This window comes from Setaria italica, chromosome II, assembly GCF_000263155.2.
Source record: "Setaria italica strain Yugu1 chromosome II, Setaria_italica_v2.0, whole genome shotgun sequence".
NCBI lineage: Eukaryota > Viridiplantae > Streptophyta > Magnoliopsida > Poales > Poaceae > Setaria > Setaria italica.
In genome coordinates this window covers 39,261,403-39,285,444 of record NC_028451.1, presented here as the reverse complement: position 1 = coordinate 39,285,444, position 24,042 = coordinate 39,261,403, and the positions used below count along the sequence as shown (strand labels likewise).

The 24,042-nt window shown below is 48.9% G+C and overlaps 3 protein-coding genes across 3 annotated transcripts; 2 read left to right on the top strand and 1 right to left on the bottom strand.

The window, feature by feature from the left end:
- Positions 1–7,662: 7,662 nt before the first annotated feature.
- Positions 7,663–8,763, bottom strand: LOC101780217 (chlorophyll a-b binding protein 1, chloroplastic). Its single transcript, XM_004957513.3, has one exon. The coding sequence runs from the start codon at positions 8,696–8,698 to the stop codon at positions 7,913–7,915; it is 786 nt and encodes a 261-aa protein (XP_004957570.1). The 5' UTR covers positions 8,699–8,763; the 3' UTR covers positions 7,663–7,912.
- Positions 8,764–9,283: 520 nt separating this feature from the next.
- LOC101779546 lies at positions 9,284–11,848 on the top strand. The gene is made up of 7 exons (XM_004957512.3): positions 9,284–9,469; positions 9,818–9,897; positions 10,043–10,113; positions 10,352–10,422; positions 10,513–10,594; positions 11,137–11,186; positions 11,477–11,848. The coding sequence occupies exons 1-7, from the start codon at positions 9,389–9,391 to the stop codon at positions 11,561–11,563; spliced, it is 522 nt and encodes a 173-aa protein (XP_004957569.1). The 5' UTR covers positions 9,284–9,388; the 3' UTR covers positions 11,564–11,848.
- A 2,574-nt stretch (positions 11,849–14,422) lies between these two features.
- LOC101779144 (bromodomain-containing protein 4B) lies at positions 14,423–20,567 on the top strand. The gene is made up of 10 exons (XM_004957510.4): positions 14,423–14,799; positions 15,392–15,428; positions 15,622–15,697; positions 15,795–15,840; positions 15,943–16,041; positions 18,487–18,555; positions 18,640–19,039; positions 19,186–19,340; positions 19,462–19,969; positions 20,070–20,567. The coding sequence occupies exons 1-10, from the start codon at positions 14,512–14,514 to the stop codon at positions 20,135–20,137; spliced, it is 1,746 nt and encodes a 581-aa protein (XP_004957567.1). The 5' UTR covers positions 14,423–14,511; the 3' UTR covers positions 20,138–20,567.
- The last annotated feature ends 3,475 nt before the right edge of the window (positions 20,568–24,042 follow it).

Sequence of the window (24,042 nt, the reverse complement as noted above, 5' to 3'; positions counted from 1 at the left end):
AAGCATCCACTGAGAAAACTGAAGACGGTCACCTGATATATTGCATCCGCTCCCATGTGTTAAATATAATGAGATACTCGTCGCAACCGATAACGTCTCTGAAGCATCAACGATTGGGGAAGGAGGTTTAAGCAACGTTTACAAAGTAAGTCATAGCTTAGATTTGCATATGCTACTCTTTTCAGTATGTTCTAGTAGCTTCACACAACTGCTGAATTAGCACTGAAAAACAGTTCATCTTGCTCATGAAAATGTTGCTCTTTTGCAGTTAGTGCAAGAAAATCAGCGTTGGATGCCTGGATTGGCCACGAGTTTGAAGATAATCAAAGGGGTTGCTCGAGGTCTTCTTTGCCTCCATTAAGAAGACTGACAATCATCCACAGGCGAGCAACATTTTGTTGGGTGCAGCGATGAACCCAAAGATATCAGATTTTGGCATGGCAAGAATCTTTGGCGACAATAAGAGCAAGCAAATACTAAGCGAGTTGTCGGAACGTAGTAAGTTATGTTCAATTAGCTTGCTCAGATTATTGTTTCACTAAAATCTGTTGCATCATATTGAAAAGATGCCCCAAACAGGCCTGCGTATCTTGGAGAACGGAAAAAAGTCTTGTAGCCCCAAACAGGCCTGCGTATCTTCGAGAACGGAAGAAAGTCACTTGTTGCCCCAAACAGGCCTGCGTATTTTGCACAAAGGAACACTGAAACAGAGCAGTCAGGGGACAGCTCCAAGAACTCCAACAGCATGGTGATCAACAAGTGGTACTGATGTCTTTAAACGAAACAATTACACGGATCACCGAATCATCCAATAGTTAGCATCCAGGAAAACAACTTTCACAAATAGCATCACTACTTCACGAACTTGATCGTCAACTCATCATCAAACAGACAAGCACCATCGCCTTCACGAACATTGTCAGTCGTCGCCCCTTCAGCCTTCACCTTCAATAGCCGACGGGACGCGGCGGCTTGGGCTTCTGGTTCCGCTGGCCGGACCAGCGGCGGATCACCGGGGACCAGACCACCGGATGCCGCCTCGTGATCACGGCCGCCGAGAAGAAGGCCACGGCGGCGGTCTGCCAGCACTGATGCCGGAACCGTGTGGACGTCCCGGGGAGGAGGAAGCTCAGCAGCATGAACAGGATCCAGCTGAGAGGAAAAAGGAGATGTGGAACAGAGCTATGGCTAACTCGTGCCGTGCGGCCGAGCCGCTAGCGGCCCAAGACAGTCTCTCATGGGCCACTAGGCCCACTACTGCCGGGAAACCTATATATAACTTCCACAATTTTTTTTACATGGCTTCGTGTTATAGTACATGTATGGCTAAGAAAAGGTGGCGGAGCAATCCAACCGTAAATAAATACCTCATCCCAAGCCAACTATAAATAAATATCTGACCCCGTGACATGTTGAATTAGTATATTCGAAATGATGTATCAGGGTTTGCAGATTGTTGATCAGTTGTAAGAAAATGTTGAAGCGTGTATCACACGTGGAAAAATCTATGTGAGGTGGGGGAGCAAGTCAAAAATAAATATCTAATCTCCGTGCAATATTGAGTTAGCATATTCGAAATGTTGAAATAGGACTTACGGATTGTTGAATAAGTGTAAGGAAATGTTGAATAATATTTATGAAGAAAGATTGATGTGCTGCGATGGTTACGTTAGATGGGTCGAACGGACTTTAAAGTTGTACTCCCTCCGTATAGGAAAAGAAAGTCGTTTTGGACAAGGTTTGGATCAAACATTAGGAATATAAATCATGAATAACTTTTAAGTTGTTGAGTTTGGAAATGTGAAAGCCATATAAATATATTTGTCTTGAAAAATACTTTCATAAAAATATACATATATCACTTTTTGATAAATATTTTTATAAAAATAAGCAGTCAAAGTAATACTTTGAAGACCATATCGCTGTCCAAAACGACTTACTTTTTCTACACGGAGGAGTACGCCTTAACCAGCTTCCGTAAGTTACGTAGGAGTCCACCGCTGCTGCTGCTGCTGCTATGGCTCAGTTTCTTCCGCCTCGACTAGCTAGCTGGCTTGCTCGCTGCTGCGCCTGCGTGTGCGAGCGAGTGTGCAAAGTCGCAAAATCAATTTGGTGAATACGAGATAAACTGTGCTCAAATAGCCAAATAGGTAGACGCTAAGAATTTGGTAGAACTACTGATGTCCTGTTCTCATGGAAGAGCGGCGCGCTCCGCCGCGCCCGCTATAGGCTTGTATCCCTGTTGTTGGTGCTACATTAGTAGTCAAGTATTTGTTCTAAATTTCTAGCCTAAACTTCCCTCTATACTGCATTAAAAGGGCGGCAAGTCTCTCTCTGCTCATATGTTTGCATTTTTGGCAGGCTTGAACTGAATGAAAAGATTGCCAGCAATAGCATGAATAGTGCGAAAATGTGGCACGGCGGTAGTTCGGTCTCTGCAATTATCTAATTAGGACATTTGAAAATTGGCATAGTGAAAGACTCTCTTATAGGTTTAATAACAATAGACTAAAAACAACAGCTTCTACAGTGCAGAGTGCAGATCAAATGAAATGATCATTAGTTCATTATATTACACTATGCAGGTGAAGGTATATGGTAAAGAGGCAATTCTTTACGCACCAAGTTCTCACGCCCTTCGTGACATCAGTTCAATTTTGTTTAGACCTCAGTGCCACTGCCGTCCAGTTCAGTGGGAACGGGAGCTCACGGCGAGCCAAAATGTCCATCTTGCCCTTCTATTCCCCTACTCCTCTCTCAGTCTCGCACGACGATTTCATCGATTTCGTCTAGCTGACGCTGCTCATCGCTCCGGTCTGAACTCTTCTTCATCTTGGGCTCGAGCCTCCGGAGTCCGGGGACCCCGGCCGGCCTCGCGGAGTGCCTCCGCCTACAGGAGGCGGTGCCCGCCGCGGCGGCGTCCTCCAGGTCTTCTTGCGCCACAGGTCGTACACAGGGTGCCAAGCGCCGTCGTTGTGCCCCACCTCTGCACTGCAGCGTGCTGGATCCGGCGGTGCCGAGCTGCCTGCGCTGCTCCCGCTCACGGTCGCGTCGTGGGACGCCGCGGCAGCCTTGCCCACGCGCGGCGGGGTGGCGGCACTACTTGTTGCCTGCAGGCTGCAGCAGGTCTCCCTCGGTAGTCGGCACCCTGCGCGCGTGGAGCTGTGTAGCCCTTTGCCTCCAGAACCTGACCGCGCCAGCGACTGTGTGATGAGGGGCAGCAGCTCAAGGTCGAGGCTTTCCAGGAGGACGCGCTCGGCTGCGTTAAGGACTACCTCGACGCCAGTCGCGGCAAGGAGCCGGGCTTGGCACCGCCACACCGGTGCACGGTGCTCGGTCCCCGCCGCAAGACCGCAGCATGGCCTCGTTCTGCTACATAGCAGAGATTGCCGTGTCCGCTAACTTATCCGCGCATGTCACTGTAGGATGCGCCGTCTCGCGGTTGGTGTGGATGCTGGTCGCTGGACTGGAGGTCAACTCGGTGGCCAGGCGCGACAACGTGATGCCATTTGTTGGCTTGGAGCCTTGCAGATGGGCCCAAAGCTGTAAGAGGGGCATCAAGCAAAGCAAGACGAAGCGGGAAGAAAATTAGGTGCACACCGGATGCACAACGCATCCGGTGCATACCCATGCGCTCGGCCGACGCGTGGAGGGCGCCCCAAATGCGACGGAAGCAATCGCTGGGTCCAGCAGCTCGTCGCGGCTCGGCTGCATGGCTCGACAACGCACGGCTGCATGGCTCGGCAGGGAAGGAATAGTTGGGTGAGGGTTTGGGGAACGCGAGCCGCCGCCTCGTGATCTCCTGGCGACGCACTTGCCGCCGCCGCCTCCTCCATATGGGCCGCCGCCACCTTCTCCATCTGGCCGGCGGACCGTCATCTACACCGCGCTCGTCCTCTACACCGGTGCCGCCGCGTACCTCGACCGCTCCTGGTGGCTGCGGGGCCGCCGCACGCTCTGCACGCTCCTCATGGCGCTCGTCTACGCGCAGGAGCTCTTCATGCTCCACGTCCACTCCTCCGACCACGCCGGCGTCAAGGGCCAGTTCCACTGGTTCCTGCAGGCCGTCGTCGCCGCCGCCTCGCCACCGCGCTCCTCGACGCCAGCTTCCCGCAAAGCTTCACGGTGAGCCTGATCCGGTCGGTGGCACTCACGTTCCAGGGGGTGTGGTTCATGGACATCGGCGTCATGTGGCTCCCGGGGCTCATCGCCAATGGCTACTCACTCAAGGATGGCGGCCTCTCTATCCGCTGCCACAGCGACGAAAGCGAGCACCACACTAAGGCCGTCATCAACGTGTAGTTCGGGTGGTGCTTGACACTCATGGCGTTGTTCGTCGTCGTGCTCTACTCGTATGTGTGCAGGAGGTATCCACCGAAGGCAACGTACGGCCGGCTGCCGGAAGCTGGAGACCCGAAGGACCTCAACGTACGGCACCGCCTATTCCTTCCCTTCCGAGCCATGCAGCCGTGCGTTATCGAGCCATGCAGCCGTGCGTTATCGAGCCATGCAGCCGAGCCGCGCCGCGACGAGCCGCTGGACCCAACGATTGCTTCCGTCGGATTTGGGGCGCCCTCCACGCGTCGGCCGAGCACACGGGTATGTACCGGATGCGTTTTGCATCCGGTGTGCACCTAATTTTCTTCCGACGAAGCGGCATACTGATTGACTGAATAATGACCGGTGAACTGAAATGAAACGATGGAAGTGCAAAATGGCCATTTGTGAAAAGAACTGACATGTAATTAGGGGTTCACGGCAACAGAGCTGACGGTAATGGACGGCAGTGGCACTGAGGTATTCAAAAATTTGATACGATGATTGGAAAGGCAACAAAACATTTTTAATGGCACATAAGGAATTGTGAACTTTTTTATGGCTCAGAACGAATAGTCTAGTCTCTATGGTAAATGTGTGGCCCGATCATTAGTTCACTACGTCACACGAATGGAACTATACATGTAACATGTAAATTTGTGGCCCTCCACTGCTGCAGAGCACCTCATCTCATCTGGCACGAAAACCTCATTCATGCAATTAAACAAACCGGCACCACGAAGCCGATGCGAACATGAACAGCTTTCGTGCCGACTGGCACGAATAACGAATTATTCGTACCGTGGACAATTCCGCCGGCACGAATAACAGATTGTACCTACTGGTGGAAAATTGCGCCAACACAATTAGTAAAAATGAAAACTTATAGCAAAATATTTTTTTTCTAGGCATGGAGGCCACTCTATAGTCAGAAGTCACATGTGTGAGGTGTCTAGCCTTCGAATTCACAACCTCCCCCTCGCACGATACCTCATTACCATCACACATATACCACATATATGCACACAAAGGGAAGTTTTATTCTTTTTTACCCTTGTTGTCTAGTATTGTGATCAACAATTTGAGCATCTAAATGACTTCAAATAAAAAACTATTTAACTAAGTTGTAGATCTGGTGAAACTGTACAATTTTGATATAAAATTTGTCTCCATCCGAGTTTGAACGCACAAGTTACGAATTATTTGAATATAAGCTAAAATTCGAATTCCATAGATAGGAGTTTTTTTTTTGTGCCGATGCAATTTCGAGCTAGCATGAAAAATGGATTATTCGTGCCAGCTCAAAATTACAGCAGCATGAATAATAGAGCCAGGGATAATTGAATGTTTGCGCTGGCTCATTTTCAACCTGATATGGATGACTTATCCATGCCGGCTCATTTATGTCGGGCACAGATGAGCCGATATGAATAAGTGTTTCTCTATCGAGCCACGGAAGTTGAACAGGAGCCACAATAAACCATTTGTTTTGCAACTGCATAATATGTTTGACATGTAAAAAATGGTACCGGGTGTATCCATACAAACATACATTGTTGTTGACGGTAGTTAACACGTTAAGTCGTAAACCGTAAACGAACGGATCATCATAGCTTTTCTCTTAAAGTATTATATCCAAGATTTATCAATCCGTGGATCGGCAGCAAACTGACTCTGGATTTCCATCTAATCTAACGGATTAGTTCTAACACGAAGCATTGATTGCATATGAAGGCAAATTTGTTGTAAAGATCAATGGCATGAATAAGTGTAGATCACATCCACAGATATATATGATATAACACCACCAAGGGTAGAAAGAGCCTATCATCTTCTAGTTGTAGTTCTAGCCAACAAGCAAGCACATCATGTATCTCATCCAAAGCAATCTTTAAACTACTACTACCTCCGGTCAACATCCCGAAAACCCCCACCCTACACGGAAGCAGACCCCGTCACGATCCCCCTATCGGCGCAGGCAATTTAAGGGTACGAACACAGGTGAACATGTCTAGCTATCATGAAGGATCGACATACTAGATCTAATCACCAAGATTACATAAAGCATGCTATGTAGTCTAAACTAGCATTAGACTAAGGGACAAGCATATTCATGATAAGTAGAAAGCATAGAAGGAGACAACAAGTCGCTAATAGATCAGATGACATGAAGAACGTTGCTCATATAATAGATGTATTTAGATCATCACCTCTGAGTACATACCATCGACGATCTACTACTGGCTCTCCTGAACTTCACCATGGCACAATCGTGCAGGGAGGCCATGGTGGCTAGGGTCGGCCTAAGCCATCTCCAAGACAACTCCGAAGACTTGCAGTGGGCCTCAGCTCCCTTTGGTGTATACCTTTGGTTTCGTCGAGTTCTGGCGGATGAATGCCGGGGCTCTCTGAATTTTTGGGGTATTCATAGTTTGAAGAGCTCGTGGCAGAAATTGGAAGGTAATCGGGTGAAGGAACACCTCAGGCCGATCGGCCTAGGAGTGCTCGCCAAGAACGAGCATGATCGGGGCCCTGAGGACTCTAGGCCGATCAGCCTGGCCTAGGTCTTTTTGGACCCGTTGGCCTTCGTCTTTCTCTATGTTGTTGCTTGTCCAGAACCTTGTCCAATTATACCTCGATACAGTCCAATTTCCTGCAAAAAATAGAAGGTTCTCCAAAATACAATACATATGAAAAATGGAATTATTTCAAGTGTCAAGAGACGGGTTAATACAAGAACATACTAAAATATGTAGATAACAAGCTCAACAATTGTCCAGATTAGATATACACCAACTGTTAATTTACATATAGCGTTTGAAGGCAACTAAGCGGCAAAACAGTAGGCCACAACACTGGACACACACTGACGACGCACACGTAGGCCGAAGCCTAACGTACGAAACGGCTTAAGGAAACCAGAGTACAACGGCCCATGGACGGTAAAAAAAAGAACACGGTACACATGTCAGTAGCTGATACGGTAAAAGTGCAGTCACCGTCGATCCTCTTTTTTTCTTCCGGCACCAGCACTGTCTAGTGGACACGTGGCATGTATCACAGGATGAAACATGCCGAGGTCTGCGATATATATATATTTATACGTTTAATCTCCCGTTTGGTTCCGCGGTGATCTATATCACATCGTCTAAATATAGATTAATTAAAAAATTAATTGCACAGGTTAATTCGCGAGACGAATATAGTTAGATTTAATAGATTCGTCTCGCGAATTAGCCTCCATATGTGTAATTAGTTTTATAATTAGCTCATATTTAGTCATCTTAATTAGCATCCGAAGATTCGATACGATAAGGAATAAACTTTAGCTCAAGGATCTAAAAGGAGTTGTAGACAGTAACAAATTAAGAGATGCCCTTAATCAGACAAATCAAAGGTTAACCACCAGGGAACAAAACCACTACTATTGCACAAACATCATCTTAGTGTACAACGCCGACTCATCATCTCGACTTGCCCCTGAAATGCAACGTGAAACAAGACACGCATGCGGCAGCTCGCTTGCAGCATCAACCAATCCACGTACGCCCCTCCCGGCCGGAAGACAATGGAGTTGCAGAGGCGAATGGCGAGCTTAGTTGCCGGGGACGAAGTTGGTGGCGTAGGCCCAGGCGTTGTTGTTGACTGGGTCGGCGAGGTGGTCGGCCAGGTTCTCGAGCGGGCCCTTGCCGGTGACGATGGCCTGGACGAAGAATCCGAACATGGAGAACATGGCGAGGCGGCCATTCTTGAGCTCCTTGACCTTGAGCTCGGCGAAGGCCTCAGGGTCGTCGGCCAGGCCGAGGGGGTCGAAGCTGCCGCCGGGGTAGAGCGGGTCGACGACCTCGCCGAGTGGGCCGCCGGCAATGCGGTAGCCCTCGACGGCGCCCATGAGCACGACCTGGCAGGCCCAGATGGCGAGGATGCTCTGCGCATGGATAAGGCTGGGGTTGCCGAGGTAGTCGAGGCCGCCCTCGCTAAAGATCTGGGAGCCGGCCTTGAACCAGACGGCCTCGCCGAACTTGACGCCGTTGCGGGCGAGCAGCTCGGGGAAGACGCAGCCGAGCGCGCCGAGCATGGCCCAGCGGGAGTGGATGACCTCCAACTCGCGGTTCTTGGCGAAGGTCTCGGGGTCAGCGGACAGCCCAGCGGTGTCCCAGCCGTAGTCGCCGGGGAACTCGCCGGTCAGGTAGCTCGGGGGCTCGCCGGAGAAGGGGCCGAGGTACTTGACGCGGTCGGGGCCGTACCACGGGCTGCCGGACGCCGCCACCTTGGGCTTGGCCGCGGTCTTGCGCATGGTGATGCGGCCCTCGCCGAAGGAGCCCACCTTGATGGGGGTGCCGGCCATGGTGGAGGAGATCGCCATGGTGGAGGCAGCCATTGCGTGAGGCGAGAGAGTGTGCTGGACCAGTCGCTAGCTGCTGCTGATGGGTGAAGGTGCCGGAGCGGCCGCGCCCGGCTAAATAGCGTCGCCGCGCGATCGGGTCCTTATCTCGTGGAATCTTAAGCCGAGTTGCCATTGGCGCGCGGGAGGTGAGGTGGGCGGATGGGGTGGCTGATGTGGCCGCGCGCAGGCCACCAGGTCGCCGCCAGATATTCTCACCGCCCCGGGCGAGTGGCGCGCAGTTTTTTGCCCGGGTGTTTTGGCTGGGTTTTCATCCTGCCTCGCGGTGAATTTTTAGCGGCCGCGCCGTGGTGTCGCCAAGTGTTGGGCTCGGTGGCGTCCTACTGGCCAGTTGATTCCCGGCAGTCGGCAGATATTTCGGCTGGATCAGTTGGTGTGACGTGGCCTCCTTCGGATTGTTCTAGATCCTTTGAGCCATCTGTCTGGTTCAAGCTATATTTGGGCTGGGCCTTACTAGAGGCTACTTGATTGGGTGGGTGGGTTTTGGAATGTCTTGATTGCGCAAGCGGCCCATGGGCAATGAAGAGTTCAAATGGGCCTATCGAAAAAGGCGTCCAACGCGATGACGACGTGCACCCGAGCCCAGCCACCCGACGCGTCGCGAGTCGTCCTGACCCAACCGGAGACGGGAGAGACAGCCTCCGCCTCCGCCGCCGGCCGACGACCATGTCTCTGGCGGCTATCTTCGTCTTCGTCCTCGTCTTCGCGCTGCAGCTGCTGGACGGCTACCTCGACCTCGCCAAAAAGGTCAGCGCCGAACCCACCCCCCCCTCCCCCTCGCGCGTTGCCACTCCCATCCGTCTCGTCGTCTCCAGCCCTGGATCTTCCGCGAATTCTGATTGGGCGGAAGAGTAACCTGCCAGAGATTCCGTCTATTTCTGCGATGATTGAACTCTGATTCCGAGGAAACTGTTCCTTTAGCACCATGTAATTTGAATTTGGGGGGCGAATTTCTGAACAATTGGGCTAGGATGTGGAATGCAGGCTCGAATTTTCGAATCCTGTGCGTCTCTTATAGCATGCGGTCCCCGGTTTTGTATTCATGTTCTCTAGTGTTTCCACTGGTCACTGATGTGTTATGTGCTTATAATCCAGAGGGGATCACAAAGTGAGGAGCAGATCAAACTACGGCTTGAAATCAAGCAACTTTTGACGGAGGCTAATCAGCTGTCAACGTAGGCAATTAACCTTCCTTTGCCGTGACTCGAACTCGACTGATTTTTATACCACTGTTTTATACCAGAATTTATGTTCCAACCAAAGAATGATTTGCAACTGCAAGGTTTCCTTCTCACTTATTTGCTTGAATGTGTGTGGTAGGCCGTCCACATTTGCACAAGCTGCTAAACTCAAGCGTCTGGCTGTTGCCAAGGAGAAGGAACTGGGAAAAAGTGAGTGCCGAATCCTCAATCTCCTGTTCTGTAGTTGTTGGCCTGCAATAGAGCACCAGAATATGGTCTCTCGGACCCAAAATTTTTGGAAATGCTGGATAATTGTATGTCATAGCATTGTTATTGTTTGTTTGGAAGCAAAGCTTGCTTGCTTGCTTGTTACTTCTGCAGAATGAATTGGTGCTGCAATGATGTGTTTTAGCCGTCTTAACTTTTTGTTCCTTTTGTCTGCTTACAGTACAAGAACAGGACACTAAAGGGACACAATCCTTGTATGACAAATACGGAAAATTTATGTTGGTTACTAAGGTGCTTCTATGTGAACTACCTTTTATGTTTGGTTTATTGTTTTTGCCATGCACTATAGTTTCTTTAACACTAATCTTTTTAATCAAATAGGTACTAATTTATGCCTTGCTCGTTCTGTGGTTTTGGAGTACTCCTGTAACTACAGTTCCCCGGCATCTTCTACAGCCCTTTGGTATGTCAATGCCACTTGCCAGAGTGTTCTAGATTGTTTGTTGCTCAGTATTTGCTCCTTTAGTGATGCACACTATTCTGTTCATTTATCAATAGGGTCTATCTGTATTTGTTCAATCTAATTGCGAGAACTGCAAGAGGAACTTTTCACCTTCCTTGCACCATGATTGTGGAGACAGCATATTTGACATGTGCATTTCACAACTGCTGCTAAAATAGTAGTTAATATGATTTTCATATTTAATTAGTACAGTAGAAAAGATGTGAATGGTTCACCCGAAAAAAGGTAACTTGTTTGTGGAGTCCAAACGATTATCTAAACTGCAAATACTGCATCACTAGATCCATTCTTAAGATCAGAATCTATTTGCCTTTTGGAATGTCGACGAGTAGCACTAGCATCATCCTTCCTAGATGGATATTCTTATGTTGCCTTCAATGTTAAAACACTTTTTTCTTTGTTTACAGTAGGGCAGTAGGCCCCTGTCCTATTTGTGATTCATGTAACCAATAATAATGGTGATAACTCAATTGTTTTTACAGGAAAGATGTTTTCCTTGAGGGGTGTTGATTCTGCTACAGGCCATGTTGTGGTAAATACTAATTGCTATGAAACTTTTAAATTTATAAGGACCAACGCATATGTGTATAATCTCTTGGTAATATGGTGCCTGAATGGAAGAAGTAACCTCATCACAGTAGTAGAGTGAACTTTGTTTGTAGTATGAAAGATTGAATGTGGAGTGTTCATTGGATGAGTTGGAAGAAAAACTACTTTAAATTCCCCAACATGACGTTGCTTGGATGCAACGTTACTGGGTGCAGAAAGCTGCACCTTTATATTTTCACAGTCCCTGACGGGGCGTTTGCCTCTTTGGTGCAGGTCGGAATACTCCCATGGCTGTTTTTGACCTCTCGAGTCAGCAAGCTGCTGTGCCAGAAATTCAGCTTCGTGCTGCTGCGTCCCTAGCCGGCTAGCCCTCCCTCTCAGCAAGTCAGCAAGTTGCTCAGTTGCTGTACCAAAAACCTGAGCCTTCGCTTGTACTTCTGCTGCGGCCATAGCTTTCCTTTCCACGAGTCAGCCTTCCATTTTCCACCAGACTAGGAGTATAATTTCGTATCACAACTTGTTCAGCCCATTTTGATGTGCTTCTTGTGCTGACGTGCTGAAACCCGATGCACATAAATTTTATGCTCGATGTATAACTCTGGATGAGATGTGCCCGAAAAGAGCCTCCCTTGTTGAATCAGTCAATGCTGTTGTTGGGCTGTCGAACTGCATCCGCAGGCTGACAACATTGGACACTGCAGATGAGATGCATCCCCCAGCGTTTGAAGCTGGAACTAGTGGTGTTCTCGGCGCGCCGCTGCCAGCTCTGTGAGTGAAGAAGCGGGAGCTGTTCGAGCGTCACCATCCGCCGCCCACACCGCAGTCCAGCCAAGAGCCAAACAATGAAACAAGCGCCGCAGCGTCTCGTCGGGATGCGAACGCTAGTTTGGCGGGTGGCGTCCAGCCCGTCGGATTCCTACGCGGCAACAACGCCCAACGCTGAACCGTGGGCGCACGCCGGACCGAACGAGGCACCGAGCCGCGTGACACGCTGCCGCCGGGCACCAACCCTCTCATCGCCACCGCCAACCGAGCCCGTGCTTCTCCGCGGCGGCTCCGCTCGCTCGGGGCCAGGAGGAGCGCCTCTGCCTGCCGGCGGGCGGTGGCCGACGAACGGGGTTGCGTCTTGCGACGAGTCCCTACCGCGGAAGCTGTGACGTGTAACCGGATTTGACCCGGAAGGTCTACTGCTATCGACTGGCCGTCCATTTTCCCTTGGGACTGCAGCTTCACTCGTTCGTGTAGCTTTTGGACTCCACTGCCTTGCCAAAGGGGACACGACACACACGAGTACTGCTAGTGCTACCGCTACGTCACCAGTCAGGCAGTCACTTCAGCCTCTGCCTGCGCCATGCGTAGGCTTGAGGCGGCGAAGCTTCTTTGTTGGGCATGTGCGCCCGTAATCCGCATGTGTCGGCAAGGACGAGTAGTTAACAGTGGAGTACCACCAAGTTTTCGGAGAAAACAATGGGCACGAAGCTCGAGGCTCCAGGGGGAGCTTGCTTGCTTGCCCTTGCGCGAAAACCACATGGAGGAGCTTGCTTGCTCGCTTGCTTTCGCTTTTGTTTAAAGGACCGGACCGGGTGGGGAAGCCACCGCACCAGCATCCCTCTTTTTTCTAAATTAACCAGCAACTGCCAACCCAAAACCGGCAACACGCAAAAGTATGGGAACTCAAATCATGTTCACAACTCTCAAGTGACAAAGACTCGGACATATACGGTGACCCTTCCCCAATCTAGCGCGTCATGGTTCACTTCTCTAGGAATCGTTCTACGTTTTCATGTCTTTTAGTACCCTCTACGGTTTTTATGAGGATATACTTATTTTGTTATGATAAAATTTTGACCGGTAATTTTACTCAATTTTTTTAATGGGAGAGTTCCCCACAACGCTTCATTCAAAAGGGAAAGAGAAATTTACAAGCACAAGGAATTATGTAGTCTAAAGTCGTCCTTTACCCTATGCAATTGCAGGACGATCCGTTTCTTAAACCTCACGGTCCAAAAATGGATGCTTGCACCGTTGCCTTCAAAGATTTTCCCAATTCGCAGGTTCCATAGCTCCCGAGCAACTATTATGAATGGTGATCCCATTTTTTGCCAGCAAGCCATTGCAAAGGGGCAGTCGAAGAATAAGTGTTCTATATCTTCCTCGCATTGATCATTGCATAGAACACAGTGAACATCAGGTTGAACATTAAAATTCCGACAACGTAGCATTGACTTGGTGTTTAATCTGTCCACTAATATCAACCGTGCAAAGAACTTCAGACGTGGGGTGCATTTCGATTTCCAAATCCATTTGAAGGTTTGGGGAACTTGCAGGTGCTTGAAAGCTAGGCTGTAGAATTTTCTGGAGGTGTAAGTCTGATTTCCCCAAATAAACATCCGCTGATCAGCTCCAGTGCTGTTGTATTGGACTGTTTCTATGTGAGCTTGCAGCATTTGATATTCCTCCAAGGCTTGCTCTGAGAATGGAAGGGTGAAGAGAAATGCCAAATCATCAGTCTCCATGACTTGCTTCACTGAAATGTGTTGGTTTATAGCATAAGAGAATAATTTTACTCTATCGGCATTTTATATAACCATAAGTGCTATTGAATACGAATCTAATGAGATTAATTGTGTATCGTAAAAGCAATACGTTAGTTGAGTAATGGTTGGTCAAAGATTTGTCCAAACGGAGCGAAAAATTAGCCTATAATTTCAAACAAATGGAGCATGTCCTTCCAGTTTATCGGACACACATATTTACTATTTCTTTAGAAGATAGATTTTAGATTGACTGTAATATATTAATGTCTAATAAAAAGAAGTTTATAAGATTACCTAAATTGAAAATTAAGTGGAAAGTCTTTTTAGCAAGTCGTTCATCATGGAATCATCCTAATCAGAAGTACGTAGAATCATGTAATATTGCATCATCATTCATCAATAAAATCAAAGATTCTAGCTACTATGATAATTTGGCACCAGAGGTATATTTGATTCTGATCTTTGCACCAGAGGTCACGTTCTGAATTCTGATCGACTTCCTGGGCTACAGTGCTATACCACATCGGTACACGGACAACACGGTTCAGCCGCGCACCGCGCACGCAAGCAGCATCAGCCGGCTACGGCTCCCACATCTCGCAGGCGCACACGCTCCTCACGTGCTCGCAGCCAAAACGCACCGAAAAGTCTACCCACCTCTCTCCGCTAGCTCACGCCCCCCAACACGCAACGCAACGACGCCCCTCGCACAAAAACGGGGTGCCAACGGGAAAAAAAAATAGGGGAAAGAAAACAAAAAGAACGCCGGGAATGGGCAAGCAGCAGCAGGCGCCACCGTCGCGGCGGCCCCCGGCGATGTCGGCGCCTCCGCCGCCGCGGCGCCGGAAGAAGAAGGGCCGCCCGTCCCTCCTCGACCTCCAGAAGCGCAGCCTCCGCCTCGAGCAGCAGCTGCAGGAGCAGAAGCAGCAGCCCCAGGCGCGCCGCTCCACCAGCCGGAACCCCGACGACGAGGACGACGACGACGGGCCCGCGTCCGGCTCCGGCCGCCGCGAGAAGAAGCTCCGCCTCGTCATGGGCCTCCACGACGGATCGGCCAAGGTGGGCGCCCCACTTCCACCCCATCTCCTCCGACTCGATCTGAGCCGAATCCGCGCCAATTCTGCCGATCCCGGGCGGAATTTGCCTAATTCGGGGGCCCTGCTCCCTGGGCGCGTACGGATCTGCGCGCCCGCGCGCCGCCCGAGGAAATTTCTTTGCTATTTCTGGCATGAAAAGGCCGCATTTATTTATTTATCTCCGTAGTGAGAGGCGCAGTGGTCAACCCCGCTCTGCTCAGCCCCGGACTGAGAGCAGCTCTCCCAATCATTTGGGAGGGGGATAATCCTAAACCCTCGCGTAGTCGCATCGCCTTGTCGTCGCAATAATTGGCGCAATTTTTTTAAACGCACCGGCTCGAAGCTTTTAAAGGCGTGCCCTTTTCGGGTTTGGTTTTTGTCTGCTTCTCGCGCCAAATTTCGCTGCATTTCGCGCCCTCGTTAGATCTCTGTACTTGGTAACTGGCGCTGGTAAACGAAAGCCCCACTTTTTCTGCTGTTTTTTTTTCTACCCAGGGTTTTTTCGCCGATTCTTGTAAACATTTTTATGTTGGATGCTTTGTTTCCAAATATCTTTTTATCTTCTGTTTCTGCAGGGACAAAAGACGAGGAAAGCGACGGATGGGCGTGAAGGTTGGTGCTCCTTGCTCTGTGGCATTTACTCTTCAGATTTCCGGAGGCAAAAAAATATACCTGGACAAATGTGCACAAAGATGCCATTTTTTAATTCTTTTACTGTTGGATGCATTCCAAATTTCTTGTCTTTAATTAATGCTCGTGCCTCCAATCGCCCTGTGCTCATGGGTTGGATTTGTTCATTGGACAGAGCCGTCAGATTCCGGGCCCACAACACCTTTGCCGAACAAAAAGTTGTTGCTCTTCATCCTTGATAGGCTACAGAAGTGAGTTGCTGTGCTCACAGCTTGTTCTACCTGACCTTCAGCTCGTCCATTCTCAGCTCCAGGACCTCTCATCTTTATGTGTCCTGGTTTCTTGCAGGAAGGACACTTATGGTGTATTCTCAGAGCCTGTTGATCCCGAAGAGGTTTGTTTGTGCTTTAGAAGATGATGATGCTATATATTTGCTTTTCCTGGTTTTGATCTTTGAAGCTGACTGTTTTGCTTGTTGGTATCCATTTATGGCCAGCTGCCTGACTATCATGATATTATCAAGCATCCAATGGATTTTTCGACAATAAGGAAGAAGCTTGATAAGGGGGCCTATTCCAACTTGGAGCAATTTGAGGTGGGTTATAGGATTTGTTTAGGTTGATTGTGCTTTTCTTTTGTTTGGATTTTTCTTCAACCAACCAGCAAATCGTAGGTGTTTGTTTGGTAATAACTAGTTATAAGCTGTTGCACCTTATTCTGAAAGCTTGTGGTTAACTTAGTTTGCTATATCAGCTAGCTTACTCATCCCATCTCCATGTCCTTTTATGAGATGATGTTTTTTTCCTGACCTACTTATACACACATTCTAGATTCTTTTTTCGAAATAGAAGAAAAAGAAGAAAAAAAAATCTTTGCGTCCCCCAGCTTGGTTAGAAACTCTTTGTACTGTTGCCTTTGGAGCCTCTTGCTCTGTGCTGATTGTACAGTTTAGGAGCAGATGTTCACTCTCTTGGACTCTTGCCCAGAGATGTTGAAACACTGCCACAAATAGTTAATGGGTCACCTGGGTGTTTTTTCTGCTAGGTACTGTCTCCGATGGAGTTCCATGTATACTAGATCTCGTAACTCCACACCTGATTTTTGTTGGCAATATAAACACTTTCAAGATTGGTGCAACATATATATTTTATCATGTCAATTTTCTTAGCAGTTTATTTAGATATGTAAACTCTTAATCAAGTTTAGTCTTATAATGTTATCGTTCAAGTGAAGCACTTGCCCAGGTCCATAACAGGATTTCAATAGGAAAACAAAGTTTGTCCAAGACTGTGTTTGCATTCAGTCACCTATCCAGTGTTGTTTGTATTGATTTTTTCTCCATATGCATGTAAACCCAGAAACTTGAATGAAAGACCAATTTTACGTTTGAAATTCTCCTGTGTATTCTTTATTTGTTTTATTGCAGTTCAAGCATTGAGATTAACATCTACATATAAGCTGAGACACAACTGTACTAGCTTAGCAGACAATTGTCTTCCTGTTTGGATTTCTGTGATTGTGCTATGCACCCTAACTTTTTCTCAGGCATGATTTCTCTGGTTTATGCTTTTCAACTATCTGGTTGAGTTTAACTTTTACTCCCTCCATCCTTAAATATATGACATTTAGGACAACCTAATTAGTATGAAACTATTAGGTTGTCCTAAACTTCATATATTTAAGGACAGAAGGGGTATATGTTTATACATTTGTTATGTTGATGTGCCAGAAGAAACTCTCAAATACTGAGTCTGAGATCCCATGTCACTTTTTGTTTGCTGCAATGTATGGTTGTGAACTTTGCAGCGTGTTCAATAACACAAGCATTTACACATTAGAAATTTGCTAAGAGAACACTGCGATATATGTCATTTAACCACCTAGTTGTACTTTCATGAGATCATCTAAGGCAGCTGGTGGTATTTATTGGTTCCATACGTATAACAAGGAAGGCAAGTGCCAATAACAGCATTCTGTCTGAAAATTATTTGAACACAAAAAGTGCACATTACACAATGCAATGCAGTAGGGTTCTTATTACGGAAAAGATGTGTTCATTAAAAAATATGCTGTTAGAAAAGATGAAATGACATTATCTTCTCAGAAAAGACGAATCGATGCTTTTCTAGAAGTACATGACAGCACATGGATGGACTTGTACACCATATATAGTGTTAATTTCTAGATGTGCAAATAATTCTACAGGCATTGCACTGCCTGTGTTACTTTTGGTTTGACGCTTTCAAATTTTCCACTAAAAAAAATCACATGTCCTTCCCTTTTGCAAGTCATGTTCACACCATACTATGGAAGGTGGTAATTAGTTACATGTTTGCTCTACAAAAACTCAGAGCCCACTTGCCTTATTTGTGTATGTGTTGGCAAATCATGTTCAAGTTGTACCTCAGTTGCTAATTCATTATTTATCGTGAAGTATGTTGGACCTCAGTGGGAATTATGTGTTGTTTGAAAGATGAGGTAGGCATTTGGTATATGAGATGATTTCAGCCTTTGTAATGCCTGAACAGGTGGAATTATTTCATGAAAAGTTAACACTGCTTTAGGACAACACTGACTTCTAGCTAATGAATTTACTTATACACTTGCTATTTGAGAAGTTTCTGATATATGTATGTTGCTACAACATCATGGATTTGCACATTCACTGTGCATTCTTCTGTCTTGCATTGAACATCACTGACACAAGCCTCTTTCATGCAATAATCTTCTGTGCTCAAACATCTTTGCTGATTTTTTTTCTTAAGGATAAATTTGCTAGTTAGCGCACTTTTGGGTACTGGTGTGTTACTGTCTAACCAAAACTGCAAACTGTAGCATCTGTAAGCTCAGTGTTTTTTAAAGCATTACGTCTTACTCGTGCAGTCATGCTAGAAGAATATCACATTTCATTTTGGAACAAATATGTGTTGCTTTTATCATTCCTGCAGTTCTACTGCAAAGTTCTATTTCTTTCCTGGTCTCAGAATGCTGTTGGTGTTTTATCAAGCTCATTCAACATGACTGAAATTTCAATTTACAGGATGATGTGTTCTTGATAAGCTCAAATGCGATGTGCTACAATTCACCAGATACAATATACTATCGACAGGTCAAGCATTAAGCCTACATGTTATGATCTTTCAATATAATCATGAATTATGGTGTACTTAACACCCATATGCATGCATTACAGGCACGAGGCATTCAGGAGATTGCTAAAAAGGATTTTGAGAATCTTAGGCAAGATAGTGATGCCAGTGAGCCAGAACCTGAACCGGAACCAGAACCGGAGCCAGAGCCAGAACCAGAAGAACCAAAGCCACAGCCTCGTAGGGGCAGGCCTCCAAACAAGAACAATGCCAGACAGAAAGTTGGGAGGCCACCAGCAGAACGTGCTACTGCAGACTTTTCCGGTGCAACACTTGCCAATGCTGCAAATAGTGGACGTCATGCACAGCCAGATCTTGATCTGTCACGAAGAGCAATGGATAAAGCAATGATTGCAGATGTGCTGAGAGCTTCTTTTGCGAATCGAAGAAATGAGCACAACTGGTCTGGCGAGCGGAAATCAGAAAGAATTGAAGATTACTCAGGTTTTAAATTCTCCCTCTTTTTATTTCAAAAATCATCTTTTGAAGTGGTTAGCATTTAATGAGTACTGACCGAACAGAGGACTTACGTCCAATTTGGCTAATTCATCTTTCTTATAACCTTCATTGGGGTCTGACTTCTGTTCCAGGTTACGGGAGTATGTGGTCCGCAAAAATGGGGAAGAAGCCAATTCTGATGGAAGATAGTCGTCGAAGCACATACTATGAGGCTCAACCATCCAGTTCAATATATGAGTTGCCGGTATCATCATCCTATAATGGGACGAAGAAGCTGCTAGTACCAGTTGAGTGTTCCATCCAAATTCTGTCCTAAGTGAATTATGATATACTGATACAAGCCCTCCATTAACATTAGAGAATAGCAAGACATGATCGACCAGACTTTAACAAAATGTTTTTATCAGGTTGGGGTTCAGTTGCAGCAGTCCTATTCCCGCAGCCTGGCTCGTTTTGCTGCACAACTTGGTCCTATTGGCTGGGAAATTGCATCAAGACGAATTGAACGAAGTCTTCCTCCTGAAACAAAATTTGGTCCTGGCTGGGTAGGGGATGGTGAAGCACCAAGCTCATTTCAGCCACCAGCACTAGCTGCTTTTTCAGAAACAATGGCACCACCAAGCAATGTAGCAGCATCAGGTGACCAGCCACCTAATAACAGTGGCCCTGCCGCTGAGGATTGTGCTGCCAGCTCAAGCCATTTGGCAGTATCTCAGCCACATGCTATGCCATATCCTTCTACCAGTACCGTGCAGAGGACTGATTCTGGAGCATTAGCAAGCCAGCAACGGGGATCAATACCACATATTCCAATAAATAGAGGTGAACATGATGCTGAAATGAAGGGAGGCCATAATAATCTTCACGGACACCCAGCCATGCAGCAACCTGTAAATGGTTTCAATGCTGTTCCAGGTGCTAAGCCAAGTCTCTTCATTACACTCATAATGCTTGAGTTCCCATGCTCATTTTGTTCAATGTTGGCAAACCCCTTAAACCGATCTGCTTTTTTCAGGACCAGTGATGTTTCCACCTGCGGCACAACTGGTGGTGAATCAGATGCAGACACATACGGCTGATTGAGTAACGAGTAGAGGCCATCGAATCAGCATTGTCGACATGACATTTGGATTGTGCCCACTTCCGGTCATGGCCGTGACGGCACCAAGCGACGAGGGCCTTAGCCGCACCCACCAACCTCAACATTGGGGTTTTCTGGTAGCTGCTGATCAGCCGCACCGCGACCTGGTTCGGCTGCAATTGTGAGCCTGCTGTGTAATCGCATAGTAACTTAGGGTGATAGCGTGCATAGATGTGTTGGGTGGATTTGTTGGTAGAGCGGGTTTGGTTGTAACCGCGCGGTTGAGTTGCAGTTGGAGATTTAGCGATTCTGATGTGCAGTAGAAAACCACAGGGGAAGCGAGACATCTGTATAGATTATTCAGGAGCTTCTAGCGTTATGGTAACTGATGTGGCCGAGCATGAAATCGTGCGCCGTAGGTTGTTCATCGTATGGGAGATTGTCTGTGTCTACCTGGTTTATCTACTGACAACTGACAAAGCAATGTCCCCCATGTGCAGGCTGCAGAGTTGAAAGAATATGCATCGCAATCCTAGGTATTGTGATGTGGATACGAAGCAAGATCACGCAGCAGCAATACGTAGTATCTTGCAAAGCAATGCGGCACATCGCAAGAACAAGAAATAAACCCTGATCAAAGACAAGCAACGGTATCAAACTGATGATGAAAGATGGCGCATGCATTCTCCGAAAACAGATAAAAAGGTGGACTAGGATTCCAAGCACATGAAGAAGGGCCTGATCAATTTGTGATCCATTGCAAACCTACACTGTCATCAGATAAAGTTCAGGGGTGGATGCATATATACAAATAAGGAGATCTAGTATAAGCTAAGGGGCTGTTTGGATACGAGGTGCTAAACTTTAACAGTGTCACATCGGATGTTTGGATGCTAATTAGGAGGACTAACCATGAGCTAATTACAAAACTAATTCCACCTCTTTGTGGTAATTCGCGAGACGAATCTATTAAGCCTAATTAATCCATCATTAGCAAATGGTTACTGTAGCACCACATTGTCAAATCATGGACTAATTAGGCTTAATAGATTCGTCTCGCGAATTATACTCCATCCGTGCAATTAGTTTTGTAATTAGCTTATGTTTAGTACTCCTAATTAGCATCCAAACATCCGATGTGATAGGTGTTAAACTTTAACAGGTGTTTCCCAAACACCCCCTAACTATGTTCACCAGGCGACTCTACGTCCAAGGCGGCAGCCTCAGCCTGCACCTGCTCCAGCTGCACGCGCACATACACGTCCCAGCAAAGCAAGCCGACACCTACCAGCAAGGGGACGCACGAGACGACGCAGATCACGATCCTGTCCTCCCGGGTGTGGCCGGAGCCGAGGGCGCCGTGGAGGGCCATGAGGATGCCCACGAAGGTGGCCCCGGGACTTGATGTACCGCAAGAACTCCTCGGCGTCTTGCACTGTCGCGCCACCGAATTCCTCCCGCGGCGCCGCCTTCGCCTGCGCCGCCGCCGCCGCCGCCATGATCTTTCTACTCCATCAGAGATGATGTAGCGTAACCAAAGTATATGCACGGATCTAGTGCTAAATGCGAACGGCAAAATTCAGAAGCCCTGTCGGCGTCGCCATAGCTTGCTTGGCAACGATCCAGAGGAGAGCGCGGCGGCGATCAGCCGGACTCAGGAAGCGAACCTTTTTGAGGTGCCCGGATCGCCGCGGGGTCATATGTGGCGCACGGAAGCCGGATAAGCTCCGTGGCTTCCGGCCCACCAGGCCCATCTCCATCTTCTCTTCTTCCCCAGTGCGCCGTCGCCCCCTCGTCCTCCGCCCTGGCTGGCGGCTAGCTCGCCGCCGCGCCGCCCGCCTACCATCTGAAATATTTCAGCATGTGTCATACGCATCTGTTCAAGGCGTCCGCGTGTCTGGCTGGACTGTGGGGTGGTCTAGAATTATATGAAGAGCTAGGAAGACCCAGCCGGAGGAGCAGAGCAAGCGGGGAGGGTCAGTTCAGGGTTCAACGAGCACGCGCGCGCGCTCTCCTGTCGTCGTCGTCCGTCCCCGTGCTGTAGCGCAGCGACGGTTGCCTGGGCCGTGCCGTCCGTCTGGGACTGGGGGTCGGAGGACGCTTCCGGCCGTTTTCCTGCAGCTCGTCACTTGTGGCCATGTCTCCAGGTGGGTCGGAAACAACAAGGGGCTCCCGCTCCATGTTCATGGACCGCGACGTCGTCTCGCTGACCACGGGCCCCTCTGCTGCGGTAGTACGAGGCTCCTGGTGGTGGTGCTGGGCATCCGGTTGCTCGCTGGCCGTGGCTCCAGGCGGTGGGTTCGCGGCGACAAAGGCCTCGTTCTTCTGCTCAAATATCTTCCTTCTGCGCCTGCGCCACGCGGACACGTTCAAGGCTGCGCCACACAGCAGCAGCAGCAGCGCGACGGCGCAGCACGCGGCGGCGGCGATCCAGATCCGCGGCGTGATCTCCCGGCGGGCCGCCTCCGCTGCGAGGCGGCGGACGAGGTGGAGGCGCCCACCAGGCACGCCAGGCCCAGCAGCAGCTTCATCGCGACGTCGCTCTTGGTGGACGACGACGACGCGCGCCGCGACCGCGAGGCCTCCTCGGCATCCTCCATTAGGGCAAGCACGAGCTTTAGACCTTGCTTGGTTCGTCTGGAGATATGTACTCCGTAGCTACCCACGGCCCACGACGGGTAAGCGCGCGAGTCGTGTCGATCGTCCTCGGCTTGGACTCGTGTTACACGGTGGCGTAATCGAGAAGCTTACTCGGTCATCCGGCCGAGCTTATATATATCCGTGTCAGAGAACCCCGGTGGCGCCACGTCACCGGTTAACACGTGCAACGGTTTTTAAAAGGTGGATTTTTATTTTGTACCGCGCTTAAGGCTAATTGAGTAACGCAGGCGGCATCAGGGAAAACAAAACGCAAGCAGAGCACGTTGCACTTTGCAAGAACAAAAAACAATGATTCGTCATCTTTCGAGACCGGAGGCAAGAACATGTAGAAATTGCAAAACTGAAAAAACAAAAGTCATCTACAGTAGCTAGCTGCTATCACATCCGATCCTAAAGAACTCGTCGTAGGAGCAAAGCTGTAGGCGAGGAGGACGCGTGCATGCCGTTGTTGCGGCTGTCGTCAGTAATCGTCGCACTCCGGCGGCACCCCGCCGAAATACACGCCCCAGCCGAAGGAGGCGGCGCCGGCCAGGCCGGCGCTGCACGCGGCTAGGACAGGGCCGACCTCCGAGCACATGGCGAGGCCGGCCAGGCACGCCACGCAGAAGCTCACGGCCATGTTCCCCTTGAACGACAGCGTGTGGTTGAACTCCTCCTCCGCCTCGCCGTTCATGGTTGCCATCGAGTGGGCGCCCGAGATCAGGTCAGGTCCTGACGTGCTGTGCGCGCCTAAAAATCTTCCGCCGCCGCCGGGATCTGCCTTTCCGAGATGGAGCTCGCCGAAACTCGACTCTGTGCTACTAGCGCCTTGTCAGCCTTGATGAGTTGGTCTCACGCCTCGCGTCGCCTGTGTATGAGATCATCGTCCTCCAGTCGATCTGCGTCTCTTGGCTGGAGTTTGTCCGACTCGGTTTCGATCGGCTGTTCGATTCGGCTTTGGGACGACGACGCGCCCGGACAAGGACACCGGCAGCAGGCCGAGGTCTCCTCGGACTCGATGTGCACGTGTTTGGCAAATAGCGATTGTATCACGAGCACGATGGCAGCAAACGTGCACGTGTACTTTACCGGGCGCGCACTGCGTTCACGAGGATCTGCGACCGCGATTCTAGCGCTAGGGGCAACGGACCTGATCAGGAATCGGCCACCGATCGGTGTGACCATGTCAGCTGGGCCTACACTGCTTGACAGTTTGGCACCAAGACGTTTGGGCCACCACAACAGACTCCAGACGACACACGTGACG

Coding starts and splice junctions, on each gene's coding strand:
- LOC101780217 (XM_004957513.3), bottom strand. CDS start 8,698: ATGGCTGCCTCCACCATGGCGATCTCCTCCACCATGGCCGGCACCCCC.
- LOC101779546 (XM_004957512.3), top strand. CDS start 9,389: ATGTCTCTGGCGGCTATCTTCGTCTTCGTCCTCGTCTTCGCGCTGCAG. Junction 9,470..9,817: donor ACCTCGACCTCGCCAAAAAG/GTCAGCGCCGAA, acceptor CTTATAATCCAG/AGGGGATCACAAAGTGAGGA. Junction 10,114..10,351: donor GGAGAAGGAACTGGGAAAAA/GTGAGTGCCGAA, acceptor GTCTGCTTACAG/TACAAGAACAGGACACTAAA.
- LOC101779144 (XM_004957510.4), top strand. CDS start 14,512: ATGGGCAAGCAGCAGCAGGCGCCACCGTCGCGGCGGCCCCCGGCGATG. Junction 15,698..15,794: donor ATCCTTGATAGGCTACAGAA/GTGAGTTGCTGT, acceptor GGTTTCTTGCAG/GAAGGACACTTATGGTGTAT. Junction 19,040..19,185: donor AAGAATTGAAGATTACTCAG/GTTTTAAATTCT, acceptor CTTCTGTTCCAG/GTTACGGGAGTATGTGGTCC.